Here is a 26691-nt window from a genome sequence, read left to right as displayed (position 1 = left end):
CTTAAATATGACCTTCATCTAGTATGTCTATAATTAAGACTTAGAACTTCCCAACCTATTTTGAAGAAATAAGTTATTTATATAATGGTAAATAAACATGTAAATAAAGGTGTTTACCTTATAGGTTTGGAAAGAAATAGCGTATCATACTATTATATTTTATACCATCAGCTGTAATCATAACCTTTCAAATTAATTCATGTGTTCCTAATTTTCTATTTTTTTAGTATTAGGGTTTGCATAGGTTATGAAAATGTTCTTCTTTAAAAGGTATCTTTCTAGTTTTAACACTACAAAGCAAAGCTACTACCTCTCTGGGACATATATCTTTTTAATGATTAAATTATTGTTTTTTATAAATATTAGCTTTACCTGATGGTACCTTTTCGTGAATTGTGAATCTTAATATATGATTAAGAATAATGGAGGCTAATAAAATATCCAATGGTTTAGAAAGAAGGAAAAAATGTCAGTCTTCTAAGACAGTTCTATTGCATGTAGACACAGAGAAAAATGCTCTTGTAGAATTGAACTGTGATTTGGTTTATAAATCTGACAAAGGACTCTAATAATTTAAATGTTTTCAAAACATACTTTCAACTAACATTTTAAAACTAAAAGTTAGTAATGTGCTATTGGAAGACTTCAGAGTGTCACTAGCATATGATTAAATGTTATTGCAGATAACTCATTTTTATTTCAATATATTCTGAACATAATTTCAATAAATATTTTTATACTGTCATTTTTCTAAATAATATTTATAGCCAGGATTTATTTACACATTCCTGCTGGTGAAAGGCTAATCAGATTTATCTTTAGAAGATTTGAGTTCTTATTTATTTAACTGTAGAGGCTGTATAAATCATTTTCACACTATACATTTGTATTATAAAACATATAAAAATTTTTATTTCTTTTTAAAAAATGCTTACAGAGTATTACTTAGCATACATTTTAAAGATGATCAGATATGTAAAATTAAATTACAGAAATGTCTATATATTAATCTCTACACATACACACTTTGTAGATCTTGGAAAAATACTCAGTATTAAATACTTAGAGTGTAGTGGTTAAGAGCTTCAACTCCAACTTCCTGGTTAAGAATTTCAGTTCTCTCACTGTAATTGCCTTGGACAACTTAACTTTCATTTCAGTTTGCATTATTATTCATTTATTAATAATTTTAAATTGAGTGGCTATTGTGTACAAACCCCATATTAGAACATGCTAAATATACAGCAATAGAAAAATATTTTTTTTCCTTTGGTTAGTTCTCAGTGTAGAGACATTTATGTATCTATAATAATTTAACAAATATATATTCACATTAAAATATGTAATGAAAATGGGAACATAGATACCTGCTTGGAGAAATTTGTGATGTCCATAATGTTCTGAATTTGGTTGAAACTTTCAGAATACATTAAAGGAAGTTTTTTTTAGTAAGAACTCATATTTGGTTCTGAGGCCATATAAACACCCATACACACACACACACACACACACACACAATTTACCTACACTTCTACAGGTAAATTTTATTATTGACATGTTTCCCTTCAAATTTAAATTGAATTAATACTGCAGATTTGTATCATATATATCTGATATATACATGAAAAATACATATATGATATATAAATTTCAGATTTTAGTACTGTGGTGGGGCAAAAAGAAGTAAGAATAGTATTTGATGGTAAAATGGCAAAGTCCTAGAGTGCAGTTTCCCAAAGTTTGGCTAAAAGTGTGCAAAAGAAGAACCTAAAATGTTTTTAAAAACTCATAATCTAGCCACCAATTCAGAATCTCTAGAAATCTGGTTTCAAGTGATATTTCAGCTTATTCTAAAGTATAAGAAATATTGGTTTAAAGGAAAAATATGTAAGTATAAAATAACTATAAATTATCAAATTCCCAAATATACAATATCTATACATTTTTAAAATTTAAATACTGTAGTAAATTATAATAATGAAATATTTTGTTGACCTATTAACTTGATGTTTAGAAATAGAAAACTTGATATACAATTAAGGAGAAGTCTAGTCTTCTTCATCATAATACCAGAAGGAATAAACATCTAGTTTTTAATATTAGAATTTAAAGTAATTGATTTGAATGGAAAAACCAATATCCTTGATGTTTTAATGACCATAGTTGGCCTCAATCCTAATTTGTAGTATGAGCTAAAACACTGACCTCTGCTGACTCTAAGACAAAACCCTCCCCCAGGCTGCGCTAAAGGGAAAGGGAAATGATGAAATTTATATGTTTTCCTTTACACTTACTCATTTAAAATATCTAGATCTGGAAGATGAACATAAATAAAAGCTCTTTAGCATGTATTAATTCTCATGAGATTCCCCATAAATAACAATCAAATTTGCATGTGTTACAAATGAATCCATATGCCATTATTGTTTTGTTGCCGGTTTATTTGAGCTCAGGGCATTTCCAGGGATTAACAACCAGCTGGGTCTAAACAGTGCCTGACTAAACTCTATGCCATCAATTCTGAACAGACAGACATTAAACTACAGGAAATGTCCTATGCCTCATTCATTATTGCATAAGTATTTTCTAGTCCTAGCATCTTCCAAGCTTTTCTCTTTGCAGGCATTAAACCCCAGTAGAGAGGTTATGAAAAAGTAGTAAGTTACGAGGTTTTAGTTCTCTTTTTTCATACATTTTTATTACAGTATAGAAAAAACAATCTTTTAAATATTCTAATGAAACATAATTATATTTTGTTATCCCTCTTTTTCCATTAGTGACATTGATTTCTACCTTCTAGAATTCTTGAAGAGTTCTCTGAAACATGATGTTTCAATTATCTTCAACCATATTAAAAAATAAAAGTAATTTTCAGAAAAAATAAAAAGTGCCCAAATTACAGTAAATCTGTATGAATGGCCCAAGCAAACATTTGCATTTCAATATATTAGTTTTGGTTCTATATGACAGAAATATGTATGTTTATGTATATGTATGTCTCTATATAAAAGAAACATATATGTGTATAAATTTATTTTTACAGGTGAAGGTGATACCACACCTACAATAGTCAATTTGGACCGTAAGTAATCTTTTAAAATTATAGTTTATTTGACTCTCTACGTGTCAGAAATGATGTCATAATTTTCTTCATGGAAAAATTTCACTATATTAACTTCTATCATAAAAATAAATTAATCTATTTGTTTTTATTAATTTTTCTATGTACATGTGTAAAAGAGGTTACAAAGGCAACTACATACTGAATATCAAAATTCAATTCTCAGAAAATATAAGATGTTATATTTAACTTTGAAAAGAGCATTTCTCTTGTTTGTCATTTTGGACAAAATGTATGTAATGAATTTTCACCATTATTTAAATTAAATCAGGATGCTAAAGTTAGAAAGAATAAAATCAGAAGATCGGAAAATTATGCAGGGTGTCTATGCTACTTTATCTTTAAGGCTCTTTAAATGATCCACTAGGTAAAAGATGATACAAACTGAGAAGTTCAGTGAATCCTCAATTTAAGAAAATCTTTGGAGCTGCTTGTTTTTGATTTTCACATACTTCTTGAGCTGAAGGAAGATACTCAAGTGTTTTGACTTAAGAGACCACCTCCGTGTTCCAGGCTGAAGAAACAAATGGAAATTTTAGACCATACACAGGAATAGAAAGGATAAGGCAAGGAATATGGAGGAGGGTCAGGAAAAAGTTGACTCCAAAGAATTTGGCATTGTGTCATTTCGATATAATGATCTGGACATAACAATTATGTCATCTGGACATAATTTCAGTAAATACAATGTTGGTAAGCTGTTTCAAAATGGCTCTACATTCTTAACATAAAAACTCAGGAGTAACAAAAAAACAAATAGTTTTTTATTGAGGCTATTGATTTCCATTGACATTTAGAAATAACTTGTGAATGCAATTGTTTCATTTCATATTGAGATTTGTGAAAGAAATACAATTAGTGTTAGTCTTGAAGAGCCTGTACTGAGTGCTTGGTGAGCAAAATTATTGTCACTGTGGAAATACCTAGAGTTGATTCATTTTTCTATGTTGCTTGTCTCCTTAGATAAGCATAGAAAACATTTTAGGCCTGCTTTGACACTCCAGTCTTAATACCTTCTTTCCCCCCAAATGTACTGATAAAATTACAGTAGTTACATTTCTTTAATTACCATTGCTTTTAAGAAACTGAAAGGCATTGAATATTTCAAAATGTTTTATTAAAATGTTATTTATCTTTGGTCCTCTTTTTAGATCCTGTAATATCTTGTGCCAAAACAAAACAATTACGAGTTGTAAATGGAATTCCAACGCGAACTAATGTAGGATGGATGGTTAGTTTGAAATACAGGTAATTATTAATAGACACAAATCGTATGTGTTTGGATTATTTCCAACAGGATGGTTGTAAGCACCCATTTGGACACAAGAAGAGACTGACCGTATTCTGCTTGTTGAACATCCCTGGATTTTACAATATGTGCCTTCAGAGATAATGCCTTTTTAAATGTTCATGAGGCCCCATATGTGATAACACTATCTCTGATTGCAAGTGATGCTTCATAGTGTTTGAGAAAACACAACTACACAGAGAAACTACTTATACCTTGAAATCACTGTAATAGTGATTACATGTGTATTCACATGTAATTATTTTCCTAATCTAGGATATTATGACTTGACTTTCTAACACACCCATGCATAATCATACCAGAAATTTTACATTTGCTTTTAATTTCTATTTTTTTGTTGTAATTCAAATGAAAATAACAATAATTTTAAGTTCTAGAATATTTTATCATTTTTTAAAAAATGACATGCTATACTGATAGTATGGTATATCAAACTATATTGATAGTTGACTACTATGCTATTATACTGTTCAGTAAGGATAAAAAAAATTCTCATTGTCTATGTCTCAGTAATATCACTTTGCACAATATATTCTTATACAAAAATTAAGATTAGTAATTACATTTGAAGAATTAAATATTGACAATAGGAGTTAAGTTAAAATCTGATCTTAAAAATTCCTATATACTACATATATTATGCCATATGGTAACCAGAATGTTAAAGTATCTTTGTATATGTCTCTACTGGAAACTCATCATACAACTTACCCCCAGATACACCTGAATTCAAACCACATTATCCCTTGTTTTAAAGATAGCTCATGTTTTCCCCTCTAAGCCTTTAAGCCCTTGTTCCCACTAACTGTTGTAGCTTTCTTTCTCCATAATTTGTGCCTGCAAAATCCTTCTCATTCTTCAGATACTAACTCAAATATCTCCTCTATTTGGTGACCTTTTTTGTTTCTTTACCTCTAACTTCCTAGAGTAGAGGAAGAAAGTACATCTTTTGCTACAATTAAACTCCACAGTGACCTTTAGAATAAAGACAACTTGAATCCAAAGTTCTTTTATGAAGAAGCCAATTCTTAAGAAGCACGGAGTTTATATACTTTTATATAAACATACATAAGACTTTAGACATCAGGTAGAAGATGGTCTAAACTTCTTTTAATATATCCTTCTTGCAAGGAGAAACCCATCAAATTTTACAAATATTTATGTCGATAATTATAGTGTAGCTGTCCTAGGTGTGTAGTACTGAAACAGAATTGTGAAACTCACCAGAATATTACAGCCAATTATGAAATATAAAGATTTAATGAAAGCTGCCAACTTTGGGGGAAGAGTGTTTCATTTTATCTGTGAAATAAAATGTTCCAGGAATCCATATATCTGAATGAATAAGTGATTCTTTGCAAATCTCATGACCCCAGGCAAAAAAAAAGGGCATATACTTCTAAATTTTTTATTACCCACGGGAGAATGTATAAGAATACTCCTTTGGAAGTCTCCATCCTTTGAGGAGCAGGTGAAACTCTTTTACATCAGATTAGAGTAGTATAAACTTTTAGATAAGTATATTTTTCTTTTAGATCCAAGTCCTCAGTAAAAACAGCTGGTTAGTTATTCTTCCAAAACACTTACTGAGAGGAACAGAAATTAAAACTCGATATATAATCTCATCCTGCTCTGTGGTACAGGCCATAAATAATTGTGGTCTTAGTCTGGGAAACTTCTTCTATTACCCTCTGAAGCACTGAACATCTGTACTCTTTGGAAATGTAAATTGTGAAAAGTTGTGCTTTTTCCATTTCTCTGCCAAAAAATAATGCATCTACAGATTTAGGATATGATCAAACAAATGTACTAGTATTTTTTATTCTCTACAGATATTTTATAATTTCCCAGATGATACGTTCACAAAATTGTTTTAATTTTATAAGCGAAATTTTATATTGCTTCTTTTAAGCTGAACAAATTTACTCAAACTCAGCAATGTTCTAAGTTAATGTATCAAAAATAAATAATGGTAATTAAGAGGGGAATAGTGTATAAATATGCATTGCTACCATCTGATAGTTTTCATAGTTTATGTAAAAACCCAGATTCGCATTTTTATAATCAGACACTGAATTTAAAACCATGTTGTTTTTGTTGTTCTTTTGTGATTTTTTTTGTTTATACTAACTATTCTATTTTTAGAATAGGATAGAGCAAGTCTCTGTCCTTGCTCTCCCAAGGATAGAGACACACACATGTGAATGTGCGTGTTGGCAATGGCTCCTTATGCAAAAATAAAGTTGATTTCCTAAAATTGTAATCACATTATAAAAAAATGCTAATGCTACAATCATCAAATATCATCCTTTCAGTCAAAGGACTACTCACTTTATTCTAGTTAACTCTGAGTTAATTTCTACATTTTTCTCCCAAATACACTTATTTTTTAACAAACAGAGCCATAGGTTTTGCATTAATTGGCAGGCACCCTTTCCACACAGATGTTACTTGTTTCTCTTTCCTGTTTCTCATAGAAATAAACATATCTGTGGAGGATCATTGATAAAGGAAAGTTGGATTCTTACCGCAAGACAATGTTTCCCTTCTCGGTAAGTGTTTCTGAAACCAATATTTGTTTTGAGCACTTAAAAATATGTAGACTTCCATTTAGCTTTCAGGCTTAGAATGTGTATTCATTTAACAGATTCAGCAACAAGGAATGAATAAATTAATTTCTTTCTTTAGATTTAGTTAACAAAGCCTACTTTGATGTAATGGATATTTACGACTGGATACTCCTGTTCCGTTCTTTCCACAATTGGCATTACTCTCATTTGGGGGGAAATTTTGCTAGAATTATGTAAATAACTTTTCCTCAACTTCTTCCTTGCATGCTGTATGTCTAGGTAGACATCCTGAGAATAATTTTTAATGAGAATTAGCCTAAGAAAAGTTAGGGAGGCAGCATTTGTAAGCTGACTTCCTGATTCTCATCAAGGTCTCTGATTTTGTTAGTATAAATTTTTAATCCTAATTGACAATCAAACATATACAAAGTTAAGAAGGAAAATCTGCAGAATATTATAATTCATGTAATGTGCTTTACCTGAAAATTTTTCAAATATGATTTACTCTTAAGCCTTATACAAAGGTTTTCTTTTTTCTTAAATAGCTGTTTCAAAATTGAGCAGTTTAAAGGCTCCTTTTGCTTCTGTGTGCTTGTAGCATTCAGAATCTCTGTAAGAAATGTGTTGCTCTTTATTATACTTTGATTCAAATTTTAAATTTGGGTTATTTATCTGCCCTTATAAACTGAAATAATAATATGTGTGAATAATATCACCCAGTTTAAAATTATATTTTACATTTTAATTTTTTACTTAGAAACAAAGACTTGAAAGATTATGAAGCTTGGCTTGGGATTCATGATGTCCACGGAAAAGGAGATGAGAAACGCAAACAGGTTCTAAATGTTTCCCAGCTGGTGTATGGGCCTGAAGGATCAGATCTGGTATTACTGAAGCTTGCTAGGTTAGTTGCTTGAGAGCATTTTTAAGCTACAGTGGAATTCGTGAAGCTTTTTCTTCAGTTATGTGGCTATTCTCTCTTTTATGTAAACATATTATAATAGCTTGTCATATGTTCTGTGTGTGTGTATAGAGAAAAAGAGAGTCATCTTCAAAATTTTCAAAAATTAATAAATGAAGTTTGACCAACAGTCTGATCAGCCTGCTCTAAAATCAAAACTTAGTGAATCATTTGATAACTTTAATAGTTAAAATAATGAATAAAAAAATGCAGTGACCATTTAGCAAGTAATATTAGCAAGTAAGTGACTCATTTCTCTGCTACCTATTCCTACCTCTACTACATACATTGTATATTAGACATTCTCTTTTTTTTTAAGAAATAAGACTATTTATTCTCTCTTAATCTCATATTAAAAATTAACACCAAATTTTAATTTGTTAATTTGGGGTTGAATTCAATCAAAGATACTTATCATTGTATTTTCTATTTTCAGGCCTGCTGTCCTGGATGATTTTGTTAGTACAATCGATTTACCTAATTATGGATGCACCATTCCTGAAAAAACCACTTGCAGTGTTTATGGCTGGGGGTATACTGGATGTAAGCTATTTTTAAAATGATAAGGCAATATAATACTTATTTTATTTAAAACAATTCTAACTGTACATTTTTTACCCCATTCTAGCCATCAACTTTGATGGTCTGTTACGAGTAGCACATCTCTATATTATGGGAAATGAGAAATGCAGCCAATACCATCAAGGGAAGGTGACTCTGAATGAGTCTGAAATATGTGCTGGAGCTGAAAATATTGCATCGGGACCATGTGAGGTAAAAAGAGCATTTTTTTAAAAATAAGAAGTATATAATAAATATCATAACTTATGTTTCTTTTGTGTGTGTGTTTGGTTCACTTTTCTCAAATAAAAATCATTCTCTACTAATAGAGAGAATTTGGGAAAGATAACTCCCTTCGTTATCCTTGTACACTTATTTTAAATAAACAGTAAGAAAATCCATATTTCATTATCGGCAAGCTGTGATGATATTTGTCTCTCAGAAAGGCAATAAACTAATACAACCAGAGCTCTAGGGGAAAGCTGTTCAAATTAAAAGCTTGCATTTTTCTAATGTTTTCTAAAGTTATCAGATCTTCCCAAATTCTGCCTAAATGAACTCTATGTCTGGTTTTAAACTTTTAAATGTGTTTTTGGTTAAGCCAGTGTGTGTGTGCTTGTGCGTGTGTGTGGTTTAAACGAATTCTATTTTAAAAAACCAAAAGGTCGAAGTTGGTGACTTTAAGAGCTTGAACATTTTCATTTGTTAGGCAATTGTTTTTTTTTTTTCATCTTGGCAGTATTCCAAATTTTATTTTACATAGACAAGCTGTTAAACCATTATTTTACATGTTTTTTTAATATTTTAAATTTTATCTATTTTATTTTATGCACATTTTGTGTTTCTAAAATTATTTCTGAAGTTAAGAACTTTTTAAAAAATTTTTATTCAAAATTTTAATTCCATTATGGTTAACATTAAGTGTTATATCAGTTTATGCTATACAATACAGTGATTCAAAAATTCAACACATTACTCAAGGCTCATCATATAATCTTAATCCCTTTCACCTATCTCACCTCCCTCTACTCTGGTAACCATCAGTATGCTCTCTATTGTTAAAATTCTGGGTGTTTTTGTTTTTGTTATTGTTTTTTTTGTTTGTTTGTTTGTTTGTCTTTTTTTTTTCTTTGTTGTGTCTCCTAATTTGTACATATGAGTGAAATTATATGGTATTTGTCTTTCTCTGACTCACTTATTTCACTTAGCATTATACTCTCTAGATTTATCCTTGTTGCTGTAAAGCAAGATTTCATTCTTTTTTATGGCTGAGTAATATTCCTGTGTGTGTGTGTGTGTGTGTGTGTGTGTGTGTGTGTATCAGATCTTCATTATCCATTTGTCTATTGATGGACACTTGAGCTGCTTCCATAATTTGGCTATTGTAAGTAATGCTGCAATAAACAGGGGTGCATATACCTTTTTGAATTACTGTTTTCATATTTCTAGGGTGAATACCTAGTAGTGGAATTACTGGATCATACAATAGTTCTATTTTTAAATTTTTGAGGAACCTCCATACTGTCCTTCAAAGTAGTTATACCAGTTGGCATTCCCACCAATAGTGCAAGAGGGTTCCTTGTTTTTCCACATCCTGGCCAATACTTGCTGTTTCTAGTGTTTTAAATTTTAGTCATTCTAACAGGTATGAGATAATATCTTGTGGTTTTGATTTGCATTTCCCTGATGTTAGGTGATGTTGAGCATCTTCTCATGTGTCTGTTTGCCATCTGTGTATTTTTGAAGAAATGTTTGTTATTATCTTCTGACTATTTTTCAATTGGATTTTTTATTTTTTTGGTGTTGATTATATAAGCTTTATATATTTGGATGTTAACCCTTCATCAGATATGTCATTTGCCAATATCCTCTCCCATTCATTAGGTAGCCTTTTAGTTTGTTGACTGTTTCTTTCACTGTGCAAAAGCTTTTTATTTTCATGTTTGATGTAGTCCCAGTAATTTATTCTTTGCTTTTGTTTCCCTTACCTCAAGAGACATAGCTAGAAAAAATGACTTATGGCTTATTTCAGAGAAATTACTGCCTGTGCTCTCTTCTATGATTTTTATAGTTTCAAGTCTCACATTTATGTCCTTAATCCATTTTGAATTTATTTTTGTGTATGGTGTAAAAAGTGATCCAATTTCATTCTTTTGCCTGTAGCCAGTTTTCCAAACACCATTTGTTGAAGAGACTGTCATTTTCCCATTAAGTCTTCTTTCCTCCTTTGCCGAAGATTAATTGACTATATAATTGTGGGTTTATTTCTGAATTTTCTATTCTATTCCATTGATCTATGTGTCTATTGTTTGCCAGTACCATACAGTTTTGATTATGACAGCTTTGTAGTATATCTTAAAATCTGGGATTGTGATACCTCCAGTTTCATTCTTCTTTTTCAATTGTTTTGAAACACTCAGGGTATTTTGTGGTTCCATATAAATTTGATTGGTTGTTTTTTCTAGTTCTGTGAAAAATGGTGTTGGTATTCTGATAGGGATTGCATTAAATCTGTAGATTGCTCTGTGTAGCATAGACATTTTAACAATATTTTTTCTCTCAGTCCATGAACATGGACTGCCATTCCCTTTCTTTGTGCTATCTTCAATTTCTTTCATCATTGTTTTACAGTTTTCAGAACACAGGTCTTTCACTACCTTGGTTAAGTTTATTTCCAGGTATTTCATTATCTTTGGTGCAATTGTAAATGGGATTGTTTTCTTAATTTCTCTTTCTGCTACTTCATTATTTGTATATGGAAATGCATTAGATTTCTTTTTTTTAATTTAATTTTCTTTTTTCAATGTTCCAAGATTCATTGTTTATGTACCACATCCAGTACTCCATGCAATATGTGCCCTCCATAATACCCACCAAGGGCTCACCTAAGCCCCCATCCCCCTTTCCTCCAAAACCCTCAGTTTGTTTCTCAGAGTCCATGGTCTCTTATGGTTCATCTCCCCCTCCGATTTCCCTCACTTCACTTTTCCTTTCCTTCTCCTAATGACCTCCATGTTATTCCTTATGTTCCACAAGTAAGTGAAACCATATGATAATTGACTTTCACTGCTTGACTTATTTCACTCAACACAATGTCCTCCAGTCCCCTTCATGTTGATACAAAAGTTGAGTATTCACCCTTTCTGATAGCTGTGTAATATTCCATTGTATATGTGGACCATATCTTCTTTATCCAGACGTCTGTTGAAGGGCATCCTGGTTCCTTCCACAGTTTGGCGACTGTAGCCATTGCTGCTATGAACATGGGGGTACAGATGGCCCTTCTTTTCACTACATCTATATTGTTGGAGTAAATACCCAGTAATGCAATTGCAGGGTCATAGGGTAGCTCTATTTTTAATTTCTTGAGGAATCTCCACAGTGTTCTCCAAAATGATTGCACCAACTTGTATTCCCACAAACAGTGTAAGTGGGTTCCCCTTTCTCCACATCCTCTCCAACAGTTGCTGCTTCCTGTCTTGTTAATCTTTGCCATTCTAACTGGTGTAAGGTTGTATCTCAATGTGGTTTTGATTTAAATTTCCCTGATGGCTAATAATGATGAAGATATTTTCATGTGTATGCTAGCCATTTGTATGTCTTCTTTGGAGAAGTGTCTGTCTGTTCATGTCTTCTGCCCATTTTTTGACATGATTATCTATTCTGTATTTGTTGAGTTTGATCTTGGATCAAATATGGCAGGATACAAGATCAATGCATAGAAATCTGTTGTTTTCTTATACACTAACAATGAAAATATAGAAAGGGAAATTAGAGAATGGATTCCATTTACTATAGCACCAAGAACCATAAGATATTTGTTAAGTTTGATCTTTGTTGAGTTTATAGATCTTGGATATCAGCCCTTTGTCTGTAGTGTCATTTGTGAACATCTTCTACCATTCTGTGAGTTGTCTCTGTTTTGTTGACTGTTTCCTTTTCTGTGCAGAGGCTTTTTATCTTGATGAAGTTCCAAAATGACAAAATATAGCACTCTTTCCTGATTAAAATGCTTCAAAGTATAGGGATAGAGGGAAGATTACTCAGCTTCATAAAATCCATCTATGAAAACCCCACAGTGAATACCATTCTCAATGGAAAAGCTGACAGTCTTCCCTTTGAGATCAGAAACATGACAAGGATCCCTACTCTTGCCACTGTTGTTCAACATACTACTAGAAGTCCATGGTAGTTTGTATGGAAAACCCAAAGGAATCCACTCCCAAACTACTAGAACTCATACAGCAATTCAGTAATATGGCAGGATACAAGATCAATGCATAGAAATCTGTTGTTTTCTTATACACTAACAATGAAAATATAGAAAGGGAAATTAGAGAATGGATTCCATTTACTATAGCACCAAGAACCATAAGATATTTGTTAATAAACCTAACCAAGGAGGTAAAGGATCTGTACTCGAGGAGCCACAAAACACTCATGAAAGAAATCAAAGAAGACACAAAGGATGGAAAAACATTCCATGTTCATGGATTGGAAGAATAAGCATTGTTAAAACGTCTATACTGCCCAGAGCAATCTATACTTTCAATGCCATCCCGATGAACATTCCACTGGCATTTTTCAAAGTGCTGGAACAAACAATCCTAAAATTTGTATGGAACCAGAAGAGACCCTAAATTGTTAAGAAAATGTTGAAAAAGAAAAATAAAGCTGGGGGCATCATGCTGCCTGATTTCAAGCTTTACTACAAAGCTGTGATCACCAAAACATCATAGTACTGGCACAAAAACAGACACATGAACTAATGGAACAGAGTAGAGAGACCAGATATGGACCCTCAACTCTATGGTCAAATAATCTTTGACAATGCAGGAAAAAAATATCCAGCAGAAAAAAGACAGTCTCTTCAATAAATGGTGGTGGGAAAATTGGACAGCTATGTATAGAAGAATGAAACTCGACCATTCTCTTATACCATACACAAAGATAAACTCACAATGGATGAAAGACGTCAACATGAGACAGGAATCCATCAAAATCCTAGAGGAGAACATAGGCAGTAACCTCTTCAGCATTAGATTTCTATAGATTGATTTTGTATCCTGTCACCTGTCTAAATTCATTCATCAGTTCTAGTAGTTTCTTAGTGGAGTCTTTAGGGTTTTCTATGTAGATTATCATGTCATCTCCAAATAGTGAAAATTGGACTGCTTCCTTGCTTATTTGAATGCCTTTCTTTTCTTTCCCGTTTCTGATTGCTGTGGCTAGGACTTCCAGTACTATGTTAAGTAACAGTGGTGAGAGGGGACATGCCTTTCTTGTTCTCAACAATATAGGAAAAGCTTCAGTTTTTCCCCAGTGAGGATGATATTAGCGATGTATTTTTCATAGATGGCCTTTATGATGTTGAAGCAGGTTCCCCCCAAACCCATTTTGTGGAAGGTTTTTTTAAAAATCATGAATAGATGTGGTACTTTGTCAAATGCTTTTTCCGTATCTATTGAAATAATCATATGGTTTTTATCCATTCTCTTGTTTGTATGATGTATTGTGTTGATTGATTTGCAAATATTGAATCACTCTTATATCTCAGGAATAAATCTCAGTCACAGTGAATGATTTTTAAATGTATTGTTGGGTTTGGTTTGTTAACACTTTGATGAGGATTTCTGCATCTATGTTCATCAGAGATGGCCTGTACTCTTTTTCTGTAGCATCTTTATCTGGTTTTGATATCAAGGTAATGCTGACTTCATAGAATGAATTTGAAAGCTTTTCTTCCTCTTCTATTTGTTGGAATTGTTTGAGAATAAATATTAATTCTTTTTTAAATGTTTGGTGGAATTCACCTGAGAAGCCTTCTGGTCCCAGACTTTTGTTTTTTGAGAGGTTTTTTTTTTTTTTTTTTTTTTTTTTACTGATTTAATTTCATTGGTGGTAATTAGTCTGTTTTTAAATTTTCTTGTTCCTCCTGATTCAGTTTTGGAAATTTATATCTTTCTAGGAATTTATCCATTTCTTCTAGGTTGTCCAATTTGTTGGCATATAATTTTTTGTAATATTCTCTTACAATTGTATTTCTGTATTGTCAGATGTTATATTTCATCTTCATTTCTGATTTTATTTGAGTCTTCCTTCTGTCTTTCTCTGTCTCTCTTTCTCTATGATGAGTCTGGCTAAAGAATTACTGATTTTGTTAGTCTTTCCAAAGAGCCAGCTTCTAGTTTCATTGATCTGCTCTATTGTGTGTCTAGTTTCTTTTTTTTTTCCTCCCCTAATCTTTATTATTCCTTGGTCTGGGTTTTGTTTACTCTTTGTATAGGTCCTTTAGATATAAGGTTAGGTTCTTTACCTGAGATTTTTCTTGCTTCTTGAGGTAGGCCTGGATTGCTATAAATTTCCATTTTGTAACAGCTTCTGCTGCATCCCAAAGATTTTAGACCACTGTGTTTTCATATTCATTTGTCTCCATGTTTGTTTGTTTTTATGTTATTTAACCTAAATATATTTGTGGTCTTTCCAGATTTTTTTCTTGTGGTTGATTTCTAGTTTTATAGTGTTGTGGTTGGAAAAGATGCATGATGCAGCTTCAATCTTTTTGAATTTATTGAGACTTGCCTTGTGGCCTTATACGTGATCTATTCTGGAGAATGTCACCTGTGCAATTGACTTCTACTGTTTTAGAATGAAATGTTATGAATATATCTGTAAAATCCATCTGGTCTATTGTATCATTCAAAGCCACTGTTTCTTTATTGATTTTCTGTTTGGATGATTTATCCATTGATCTAAGTGGAGTCTTAAAGTTTTCCTACTATTATTGCATTACTATAAATTACTTCCTTTAGGTTTGTTATTAGATGCTTTATGTATTAGGGTGCTCCCATATTAGGTACATAAATATCTACAATTTTTTTATGATGCTTTGTTAGACACCATACAGTACCTCATTTTTTTTTAATTTAGTGTTTCATGATTCATTGTTTACATATAACAACCAGTGCTCCATGCAATTGCTCTATCTTCTTATTGGATTCATCCCTGTATGGTTATATAGTATCCTTCTTTATCTCTTGTTACAGTCTTTGTTTTAAAGTCTATTTTGTATGATATAAGTATTCTTATGCCTGGCTTTCTTTTCACTTCCATTTGCATGATAAATGCTTTTCCATCTATTTATTTCCAATCTCCATATGTCTTTAGGTCTAATATGATTCTCCTCTAGGCAGCATATACATGGGTCTTGCTTTTTTATTCATTCTGTCACCTTATGTCTTTTGATTGGAGTGTTTAGATGTATTTTGAATATAAGAGACACAGTCTCCAAGCCTAGGAGCTTTGGAGTTGGGGAATACTATGTGAGATAAGATATGGAATGAGTTCAACAAGTAGTGAAATCTCTTTTGACATGTAGGTAAATAAATATGGAGCATAAATATGTATTTCCAAGCATGTGCTATATATATTGGTCTGAGATTCTATTCCTGATAAAATACATTTCATAAGTTAGAGTCTTAAAAACTGCTTTAAAATGACATAGTTAGAAACAGATTGTGTATAACTACTTTCAGGTTTGATGTTTTCCCAGTAAATCAGTATTACTTCGTTCATTATTAGAACTGAAAATCTGCTGGAAGAATGATTGATTGATAGATTGATTGCTTACTTAGCTACCTATTTACACTAAGAGCCCTTTAAACACAAAGGTTTGAGCGCAACCCAATCATTTAAGAATCTATGCACTTATCCAGTACTATTGTCATTACTAAAAATGCTTCGACAACTGATCATTAGGAATAGCCTACAATATGATTTATCATTTATACATTGATAGATTTCTAACTTTAGCATTGAATTATTTACTGCAGTATCATGTATTTGTTATTTTTATCCATGTTGGCAAGATAATTTTTAAAATTGATTCTGCTACTTCTCAAAAATACATTTTTTTAATCACTTATATTTAAAAGGTAATATAATCCCTGAAGCCATTGAAATCTAAACACTTGAAGAAGACCTCCCAGATGTTTGTATAATAGCAATAGGATCACATTTGGAGAAAGTCTGCCAAAGTGAATTGCTTTTAAAGAGTTTTTATCAGTAATCATTGCTGTATTTTTTTAAAATCAGATTAACTTATGTATCATAATTTATATGTGTCTTAGAATAACCTATTTTCCATTACTTGTTTTATTTCCTGTTTTACCTCTGTCTTAATTTCCCCATCATACAATGTTGATAATGCTCTTCTTTTTTTTTTTTTCTTTTAAAGATTTTATTTATTTATTTGACAAACAGAGATCACAAGTAGGCAGAGAGGCAGGCAGGGGTGGGGGAAACAGGCTCCCTGCTGAGCAGAGAGCCCTATGCGGGACTCAATCCCAGGACCCTGAGATCATGACCTGAGCCAAAAGCAGAGGCTTAACTCACTGAGCCACCCAGGCGCCCTGATAGTGCTCTTCTTTACATGTGTTACAGAAGTGAATCCTATAGTAGTTTCATTTTCATTTATCACATCACTGTTAGGAGAATATTAAGGTAGTCTCAAACACTCTTCTTCACAAAAGGATGCCAAAAGTCCGTCACTGCAATCTTAGAAGGCTACATGGTACATGAAATTGATGCAGCATATTTATAATGATTTTATATATAATAATATGCATTAGTGTATACATGTTTATAAAAATATACACACAAATCAATCTATCAATCTATTTATATTTCATCTATCATCTATCTGTATATGATGATAGACAGGGTAACCATATAAAAAATGTCATGAAATTAGAAGCTACCTTCTACAAAGGGGGGTATGAGATATAAAAAAATACATAATGTAATTATGTTAACTACAAATGCAACAGTAAATTCAGGAATATTCTTTCTTTATACCCCCAAACATAATTTCCAAACAGTAAATAGAATTATTTTATCAATTATGATTTATACTTAGTTTTCTAAAATCTTTTTGGGGACAAGATTAAAGGAAGGAAAGCAAAAAAGGGAATTTTATTTTTAAAGATTTTATTTATTTATCAGAGAGAGAGAGGGGGAGAGAGTGAGCACAGGCAGACAGAATGGCAGGCAGAGGCAGAGGGAGAAGCAGACTCTCTGCTGAGCAAGGAGCCCGATGTGGGACTCAATCCCAGTACGCTGGGATCATGACCTGAGCTGAAGGCAGCTGCTTAACCAACTGAGCCACCCAGGCGTCCCGAAATAAGGGAAATTTTGATGCAATTTAATAATTAAAACTGTATGATTATAGGTGGAGTACAAAAGTTCTTATATTTTTTGCATTTTCTAAATGCAAAAACATATTGAACATATTTTGAACATCAGAGGAAAATAAAAGTAAATATAAAGCTTACCATAAAAATAGCTATCTTTTATTTTGTGTTAATGTATCTGCATTCAACAAAGAAAAAACATTTTAAAAGATGAGTGGATATTTTGTATAAGTCAAGTCATTCTTTTTTATGTATTTTAAATAATTAATTAAATTGAGAAAGAGAGAGAGTGTGTGTGTGCAAGCAGGGGGAGAAGCAAAGGGAGAGGTACAAGCAGACTCTATGCTGAGTGTGGAGACTGATGTGGGGCCTGATCCCATGACCCTGAGATCACAACCTGAGATGAAATCAAGAGCCACCCAGGCTCCCCTAGAGAAGTCATTCTTTTTGTTGTTGTTGTTAAATTTTTATTTATTTGACAGAGAAAGATCACAAGTAGGCAGAGAGGCAGGCAGAGAGAAAGAGAGAGAGGAGGAAGCAGGCTCCCTGCCAAGCAGAGAGCCCGATGCGGGACTCAATCCCAGGACCCTGAGATCATGACCTGAGCTGAAGGCAGAGGCTTAACCCACTGAGCCATCAGGTGCCCCTAGATAAGTCATTATTAAAGGAATACTCCACATGATAGAACACTTTGAACTTCTGTACTTCTCTCAGTCTGACTTGGGTAATTGAATAAAAAGATGACCAATGGCCTAGTACATATATTTATGTCTTCATATCTCAGTTGCAGCTATTCTTTTTCTGTATATGTGCATATTTGAGATCTAAATCTGTATAGGAAATATTAATGAACTATTAATTTTTTTCTAAGATAATACTTTTTTGTTGTTTTTATTGTTGTATGTCTTCTTCCTAGGGAGATTACGGTGGTCCACTTGTTTGTGAACAACATAAAATGAGAATGGTTCTTGGTGTCATTGTTCCTGGTCGTGGATGTGCCATTCCAAATCGTCCTGGCATTTTTGTCCGAGTAGCGTATTATGCAAAATGGATACACAAAATTATATTAACTTATAAGATACCACAGTCATAGCTGATGGAATTTTGTCTGAAGCTCCAATCAATAGAAATCTATTTTACATGAAGATTTCGGAGAACGTGGAATTAAAATGTCACTTAAAGCAATCCTAAGACAACTACTTGAGTGTCATGTTTGTTAAGATACTCATTAATATTTATGGGTGTTTTCTGTTGTTTTGTTTGTCAGTGTTATTTTGTAAATGTTGAAGTGAATTAAGGTACATGCAAGTGTAGTAACATATCTCCTGAAGATACTTGAATGGATTAAAAACTGCAAAGGTATAATTGCTGGATGATAAAAGATTTAATGGAAAAGTTCAATTAATCTCTCTACGCTGCTTTCCAAGGTTAGTTTATGAATAAACCGTAAGTTAAACATTATTTTAACCTCACAAAGACAATTTATACCTTTGTCCTTAACTTGTAACTCTATATTAAATTATATTACCTTTCATACACCATACATTATATTTCATTCATTTCTCTTCACTGTGTATCCTCTAATACTGGTCCATACACTTTCTACAAAATCATGTGCCCAACTATGCAGACCTGGGTACACATGTGCATACACTAGAGTTCAAATCATGGTCTATCTAATATAACCTCTAAATATTCTGAAAGTGTGTACCTGTAGTTTTTCCTTAAGAGAAAAAGAGAAATTTATAAAGACCAGTAGAAATTTCAAGGAAAGGAGAAAGAAAGAAATGACTAACTCATTCTGTATATGTAATCTGCAGATGACCTCTCTACTGGTTGACATTTAAGGTGTGGTCATGACCCACAAAGTTAAGTAACACCTAATCTCTGTGTTTAACTGTATTTATCAACCTAGTCATTGTGTAGTTTCTAATTCTTAAAGGGAGGAGGGTTATGTGTATTAGTATTATTTCTTTCTTTTAAATTTAGGGACCCTTATTTATGCAAAATATTTTTAGATCTACTTTCCTGAAGTATTTTCTTAATTATTCTTAGATAATTGTCTAACTGAAGCTTAAAAAAGTATTTAAGTAGGTTAATTCTAAGACTTGATGCTGTGATTGGCTTATAGCTCATCTTCTTTAAATTTTTAAAAATTATTTCAGAGGAAAATTTCCATATGTTTCCAAAGATTTGTAAATAGACTTTCATCAAACTAGGAATTGAAGTATATATTGAAGAAAAATATCAGGATACATATCTCAACCTAAAAGTTTTTTAGCCTAATGAAACTTCACTCAAGTAAAGGAAAAAAAATGTAAAAGGAAAGGAAAGGAACTAGCTTGTCTAAACGGACTTCAATTATTTTCTAAAGGGGAGTTAAGTCTGCAGAATGAAATATTTTATGAAAATTTCTCATTTTATCTTATTTCATTTTACATAAATCTTTCAAATACCAAGGGGAATATTCATTCAAATTTTGTATTGTCTCATAATACAAAATTATCATATTTGTTATTGTATTTGGCATGATCAACTAAAAATCCTGTATTTGTCAAGAAATGAGACAACAAAGTCTAATAGGATAGGCTGTGAATTTTCAAAAAATCACCCTGTACAAATTTTAAAATAATTTTTTGAGTGATTCCAATCCAGTATCCCCATTTCTCTTATTTGTTTCTCTTGAATGATATCAGTTAAGGCCAGAGATCCAAACAATGCTCAATGCTTCATAGGACACTGTTCAATCGAGTGAAACACTCTTAAATTTACTTGAAAGTTTAGTCCAGGGAGTACAGCAGAGGAAATCCAGAAATAACTATGCGAATCCAGAATATCTATCCAAATTGTGCCAACAAATTGAACACATTATAATAAAACATGTTCTGATATCAAGAAACAGTGAAAGTAAAGAAAGATCTGAAAAGTTGTCAGTCCACGTCATCTTCTTTGATTATATTTTTCTTTCCTTATGTGATATATCATTTTAATAAAAACACTAGAAATTTCAAAGGTATATTGTCCCAAATTAAAGAACTTTTCAGGTTTTTTCTTGAACTGGTAAAATTTGATTAAATCATATATTAATGATATTTGTAAAACATTTATGAAATTCTAATATATCTAAATACTCACATTTTAAGATATTTCTTTCTTGTCTTTTCCCTAAATTTCCATGGAAAGAGAAATAGGAATAGATACAAGATGCAGCTAACTTTTTAGATATTTTGATCTCAATGTTTTCCATTCCATTTCCATTTTATAAATGTTTTCCATTTATTTCCATTTTATTAAAACATACCACCAATAAAACATCAGACATGGCACACAAAGCAGCCCTAGCTTTGAGAAGTTCCCTTTGTAATGAGGGGAGATCAGTAGACTTGACAGTAAAAGCAAGATGAACAAGATCCATGCAATTTTAGGTGGTATGACAATGAATAATATGTCATTTTTCTCTGGAGAAAAATACTATTTCCTGGTCATTCTTTTCTTAATAAATCACAAGAAATGAAAAATCCAACTTATCCAAAATCCATTGTATTTTGAGTAATGGACAAACAAATCTTTTAATCTAGAAGTTTTCAATGTTATTTTTTGTTTGGGCTGTTTGAATAATGGTTATGTGCTGTTGTAATTGTGGACATTTTCTTATGTCTGCCAGGAATAGTAACATAAAATTAAAATATTTGTCATAATGCCTCTGCCGTGCAGAAGGGATGATAATCCTTTTGTATACTTCTTTAGTTTTACTGTAAAATATGTAATGAGTTTTACCTATTTGCTGTGGGCAGGTCCTCAGTAAAATGGTTTATATTGAGTCAGTCTCTAGCATTAATAGGCTCTTGCTTGCTATCTAAGTGTTTCAAACTATGGGAAACGTGAGACACTGGAAGGCAAGAAAAATAAACAATAATGGCATGTGATAGCAAAATTGTATTTCACTTATTCCTGTGAATATTTCTTGTTGGTACCAATGGTACTATACAAAGTGAATGTTATAGCCACAACATTCATTTAGGGGGAAAAAAAAGAAAAAAAAAAGCACTGTCAAGAAGTAAGAAACTGTTGTCAGCATTTTGTTCTTTTTAAATATTTTCTTTCTTTTTTAAAAGAGATACTAGTACTGCAATATAGAAATCATGAGGTAAAGAATTTTAATAAACTCTCATACTAAAAAACTTTAAATTGATTTACTGTTTCCACATATCACTTTTAATTTTATCCCGTATTTATAGACAAACTCATTTGAATGATAAAGTTAACTTGAATAAAAAAACTTAGTCTATGTGTAAATACTTTACACAATAAAGTTCAAAAAGAAGTTCTCCTTCAATGTTCAACTGAGTTTCATACTAAGAATTTACTAATACAAAAAAGTTAAAATTTTCTGGTCCCCCAAACCTTGACAGTGTAAATTTAAGTAAGTTCATTTCCATTTGCACAGAAAGTTTCTGTCTTTAGGAAACTGAAAATGGAATACTGTGGATGTTATGACTGTTTGTCTTGGTGTAAATAGGAAATTGATAAGCTGCCTATAGAGTGGTATAGCTGAATGCTTACCCAAAAAGGGAACACTGTGGTTATGACTTGTATATAAAGTTTCTGTAGTTAATAAAGTTGCTATTTTTATAACCATGATTATATTATTATTATTAATAATAATAAAAATATTTTATCAAAATGCTTCCTTTCTCTTATTATAATTATCTACATAGACATGTTTGAATCTGTTCTAGGACTTAATGCAGAAAACAAGGATCATACTGACAGAAATTACATATACTTTGTTGCAAGAAATACTAGAACTAAGACAAATAGCCATTATTTTTTTCCAGCTTCTATCCATGGCATTATCAGTGGTCTTCATTAAACCATTAATCTCCATGCACTTTGATTTCTCCCACTGTAATATACAATTATTTAGTAATTTTCGTATTTGCTAGAATGGTGCTGTGATATACCTTGCTAATATAGGCAAAATATTGTCATGAAGGATCATCTGAATTCCTTTACCATCACCACTATGTATCACAAAAGCAATTGTAGGGGCGCCTGGGTGGCTCAGTGGGTTAAGCCGCTGCCTTCGGCTCAGGTCATGATCTCAGAGTCCTGGGATCGAGTCCTGCATCGGGGTCTCTGCTCAGCGGAGAGCCTGTTTCCTCTTCTCCCTCTGCCTGCCTCTCTGCCTGCTTGTGATCTCTCTCTGTCAAATAAATAAATAAAATCTTTAAAAACACAAACAAACAAACAAAAAACCAAAAGCAATTGTAAATGATCCAATTAATCAATTAATCAATCTATATCTCTTTAAAATAATCATTAAATTCAGAATAAATGTGAATCCAACAGATTCACCTAATTCAAACTGAAAGCAAGCTTGGAAGAACATATTATCAATTGATCTAACCAAACAGAACTCTATAACACTATTGATTATTTCAAGTTATATTGTCTCTTCCCCAAAAAAGTTGCACTATTAATTTTCTGGCATAGATACCTATTTCAGTTGATGATTAATGCATCTAGATCTTTGATAGTATCTTCTCTTCCTAATGATTGTTATCTAAGCAGAATATTTGCATTCATTCAGTTATGGTATCTGTATTTCTGGTAGCAGTATCAAAGAATTTTTAAATACATATATTGTTGATTTTTCTAAATTTTCTTTTCTTCTTCTTCTTCTTCTTTTTTTTTTTTAAAAGAACTCTATTCCATTCTAAACCTATAGTCTGCTGTTTTAAGTAGAATACTCCAGGAAAGGTTCTCTAAGAGATGGTATTTGAGCAGGCATGAAAGCGCAAGCTAGGTAAATATGGGGTCTAATAAATAAAACTTGGACAACATTTTTGTTGGTTTCTTATTATAGTTTATTTATTCTTATAAATTATAATGCTTTAATTACCCCATTTGTCGAAGTCCTGAATAGAATCAACTAAGTTTGCATTCCCTCAAAGTTTTAGTCCAGAAAGTTCACTGCTATTCTATTTCACTATTTTCTGACACAGGCACCAGCCTTAATCTATACAACCCTAAAAGTGCTTTCTATGTCATTTTACCAAATTGAAACCCTTTCATTAAAATCCAGATTAAAAGTGTTATTCTACACAGTCTCTATCTATCTATCTATCTATCTGGTTCCTTAAATTTACAAATATCTCAATTGCACGTGTTGCTTAGGAGAGCCAAAATTTAAAAGTAACTTCAATATAAAAAGAATATTTGTAGTAATTTGGTTAAAGTTTATAGTCCTATGAAGAATATGTTATTTCCTGAAGCACATCTAAGCAAGACAGAAAATGCTGAGCAAAGGAAATAATTCAAAAGAGTGTGTGATTACAGATTATATGTATTGTTTTATGCTTTTAAAAAGATAGAGAAGAACATCAAAACAAAACAAAACCTATCAATCTGACCTAATAGCTAATTCCAAACTGACTCTGGGTCCTCATTTCTCTCAAATACTCCTGAACACCAGTCATTTTATTTTCACTATTTTATTTCACTTCATAAATGTCTTCACTTTTAAACTTCATGCCATGGGACACCTGGGTGGCTCAGTAAGTGAAGCCTCTATCTTTGGCTCAGGTCATGATCCCAGGGATCTGGGATCCAGTCCCAGGAAGGGCTCCCTGCTCAGCGGGGAGTTTGCTTCTCCCTCTCCCTCTGCCACTCACCCTGCTTGTGCCCACTCACGCCCAAATAAATAAATAAAATCTTTAAAAAAGAATAAACGTCATGCCTGTATTCAAACATTCCTTGTGAATACCAGGCTTCTCTTTAATACCCTCAGCCTTTAAATGTCACATAATTTCTCTTGGGAATCCATCCTCAACACCTGTTATCTAGAAGTCATTACTTCTCCAGCTCTAGGCTAGGTTTGCTGATGGTTCCTTTCCATTTGTTATGAGAGTCTTCCTATGATTGCATGAGATTTATTTTGTTTTTTATTCTGTTTTGTTTTTAAAGATTTTATTTATTTATCTGTCACACAGAGAGAGAGAGAGAGCACGCATAAGCAGGCAGAGTGGCAGGCAGAGGAGGAAAGAGAAACAGGCTCTCTGCAGAGCAAGGAGCCCAATGTGGTACTCTATCCCAGGACGCTGGGACCATGGCCTGAGCCGAAGGCAGCAGCTTAACTACTGAGTCACCCAGACATCCCTACTCGGTTTTGTTTTTAATGTGCAAACTGCCTCCACCCAGTTTGAGCTGCTCGGAGACATAAGCAATGTCTTGTTGTTAATATTTGTATATTCTTTATTTTGCACAGGAGTTCACCTGTTATGATACTCTATGGATATTTTACAATTATTATATTCTATAAACCAACCTCTTTTTGAAGGTTTATCAGTATTACACAGAAATGTGCAATTTTTGTAAAAATTAGGCAAATCTCAGTGAAGATTAAGAATTTTAGGGTTTCATATTTAGATTTGAATTAGTAAGTGAGACTATTTTTCAATGGTCTATTGTATTTTACACACCAGAGCACACAGTTGGAAAAAAGAGGAGTTATTAAATCTGAAGAGTTTATACATTTATATTTGTAAATGTGGTCATTAAAAATAAAAATGGAGAAGTAGGTTGTAGCTTGCTAATGAATGGAGGTGTTTACTTCATACAGCCTTATACAGTTTTGATTATGTCCGTGAATGTTTCTGCATCTGAGTTTCTTCCATAGAGCATTGATATCATAACATTGAGGGGGAAAGGATTGTATCAATGATTGCAAAAATATTCTGAGGCAACAATAGCCTACTTATTACATACGTACAAATATGCCATCTGCTGTATATCAAGAAGTTTCACAATATTGTTACTTAATTAACAAAAGGTTTTCATTTGATGACTTCTCCTAATGGAGAGAAATCAACTTGGGGAACACAGTACAATTAAATGAAGTGAGGAAAAGGCAGATGGATTTTCATATTTTTTTAAATTTTTATTTTTTATAAACATATATTTTTATCCCCAAGGGAACAGGTCTGTGAATTGCCAGGTTTACACACTTCACAGCACTCACCCAGCACATACCCTCCCCAATGTCCATAACCACAACCCCCTTCTCCCAACCCCCCTCCCCCCAGCAACCCTCAGTTTGTTTTGTGAGATTAAGAGTCACTTATGGTTTGTCTCCCTCCCAATCCCATCTTGTTTCATTGATTCTTCTCCTGCCCACTTAAGCCCCCATGTTGCATCACCACTTCCTCATATCAGGGAGATCATATGATAGTTGTCTTTCTCTGCTAAACTTATTTCGCTAAGCCTGATACGCTCTAGTTCCATCCATGTTGTCGCAAATGGCAGGATTTCATTTCTTTTGATGGCTGCATAGTATTCCATTGTGTATAGATACCACATCTTCTTGATCCATTCATCTGTTGATGGACATCTAGGTTCTTTCCATAGTTTGGTTATTGTGGACATTGTTGCTATAAACATTTGGGTGCACGTGCCCCTTTGGATCACTACGTTTGTATCTTTAGGGTAAATACCCAGTAGTGCAATTGCTGGGTCATAGGGCAGTTCTATTTTCAACATTTTGAGGAACCTCCATGCTGTTTTCCAGAGAGGTTGCATTCAGCTTGCATTCACAGCAACAGCGTAGGAGGGTTCCCCTTTCTCTGCATCCTCGCCAGCATCTGTCATTTCCAGACTTGTTGATTTTAGCCATTCTGACTGGTGTGAGGTGATATCTCATTGTGGTTTTGATTTGTATTTCCTTGATGCCGAGTGATAAGGAGCACTTTTTCATGTGTCTGTTGGCCATCTGGATGTCTTCTTTGCAGAAATGTCTGTTCATGTCCTCTGCCCATTTCTTGATTGGATTATTTGTTCTTTGGGTGTTGAGTTTGCTAAGTTCTTTATAGATTTTGGACACTAGTCCTTTATCTGATATGTCATTTGCAAATATCTTCTCCCATTCTGTCAGTTGTCTTTTGATTTTGTTCACTGTTTCCTTTGCTGTGCAAAAGCTT

The 26691-nt window shown here is 32.6% G+C and overlaps 1 protein-coding gene across 4 annotated transcripts in view; it reads left to right on the top strand.

Annotated features, from left to right (window-relative positions):
- HGF (hepatocyte growth factor) overlaps window positions 1–26691 on the top strand; it is a 101142-nt gene that overhangs the window by 61477 nt on the left and 12974 nt on the right. For 3 of the 4 annotated variants that reach the window (XM_004739619.3, XM_004739621.3, XM_004739620.3), the window contains 7 exons: window positions 3044–3082; window positions 4273–4369; window positions 6908–6982; window positions 7758–7904; window positions 8398–8504; window positions 8590–8735; window positions 18630–22397. In XM_004739619.3, coding sequence (XP_004739676.1) covers window positions 3044–3082; window positions 4273–4369; window positions 6908–6982; window positions 7758–7904; window positions 8398–8504; window positions 8590–8735; window positions 18630–18806 — 788 coding nt within the window. In that variant the 3' untranslated portion in view covers window positions 18807–22397. Of the gene's footprint in view, window positions 1–3043; window positions 3083–4272; window positions 4370–6907; window positions 6983–7757; window positions 7905–8397; window positions 8505–8589; window positions 8736–18629; window positions 22398–26691 lie in introns of those variants that run through there. The other variant, XM_013060667.2, reaches the window with a different exon arrangement.

This window comes from Mustela putorius, unplaced genomic scaffold (assembly GCF_011764305.1).
Source record: "Mustela putorius furo isolate JIRA1106 unplaced genomic scaffold, ASM1176430v1.1 tig00003845_pilon_pilon_pilon, whole genome shotgun sequence".
NCBI classification, from domain to species: Eukaryota; Metazoa; Chordata; class Mammalia; order Carnivora; family Mustelidae; genus Mustela; species Mustela putorius.
This window is presented reverse-complemented; position numbering and strand designations above follow the sequence as displayed.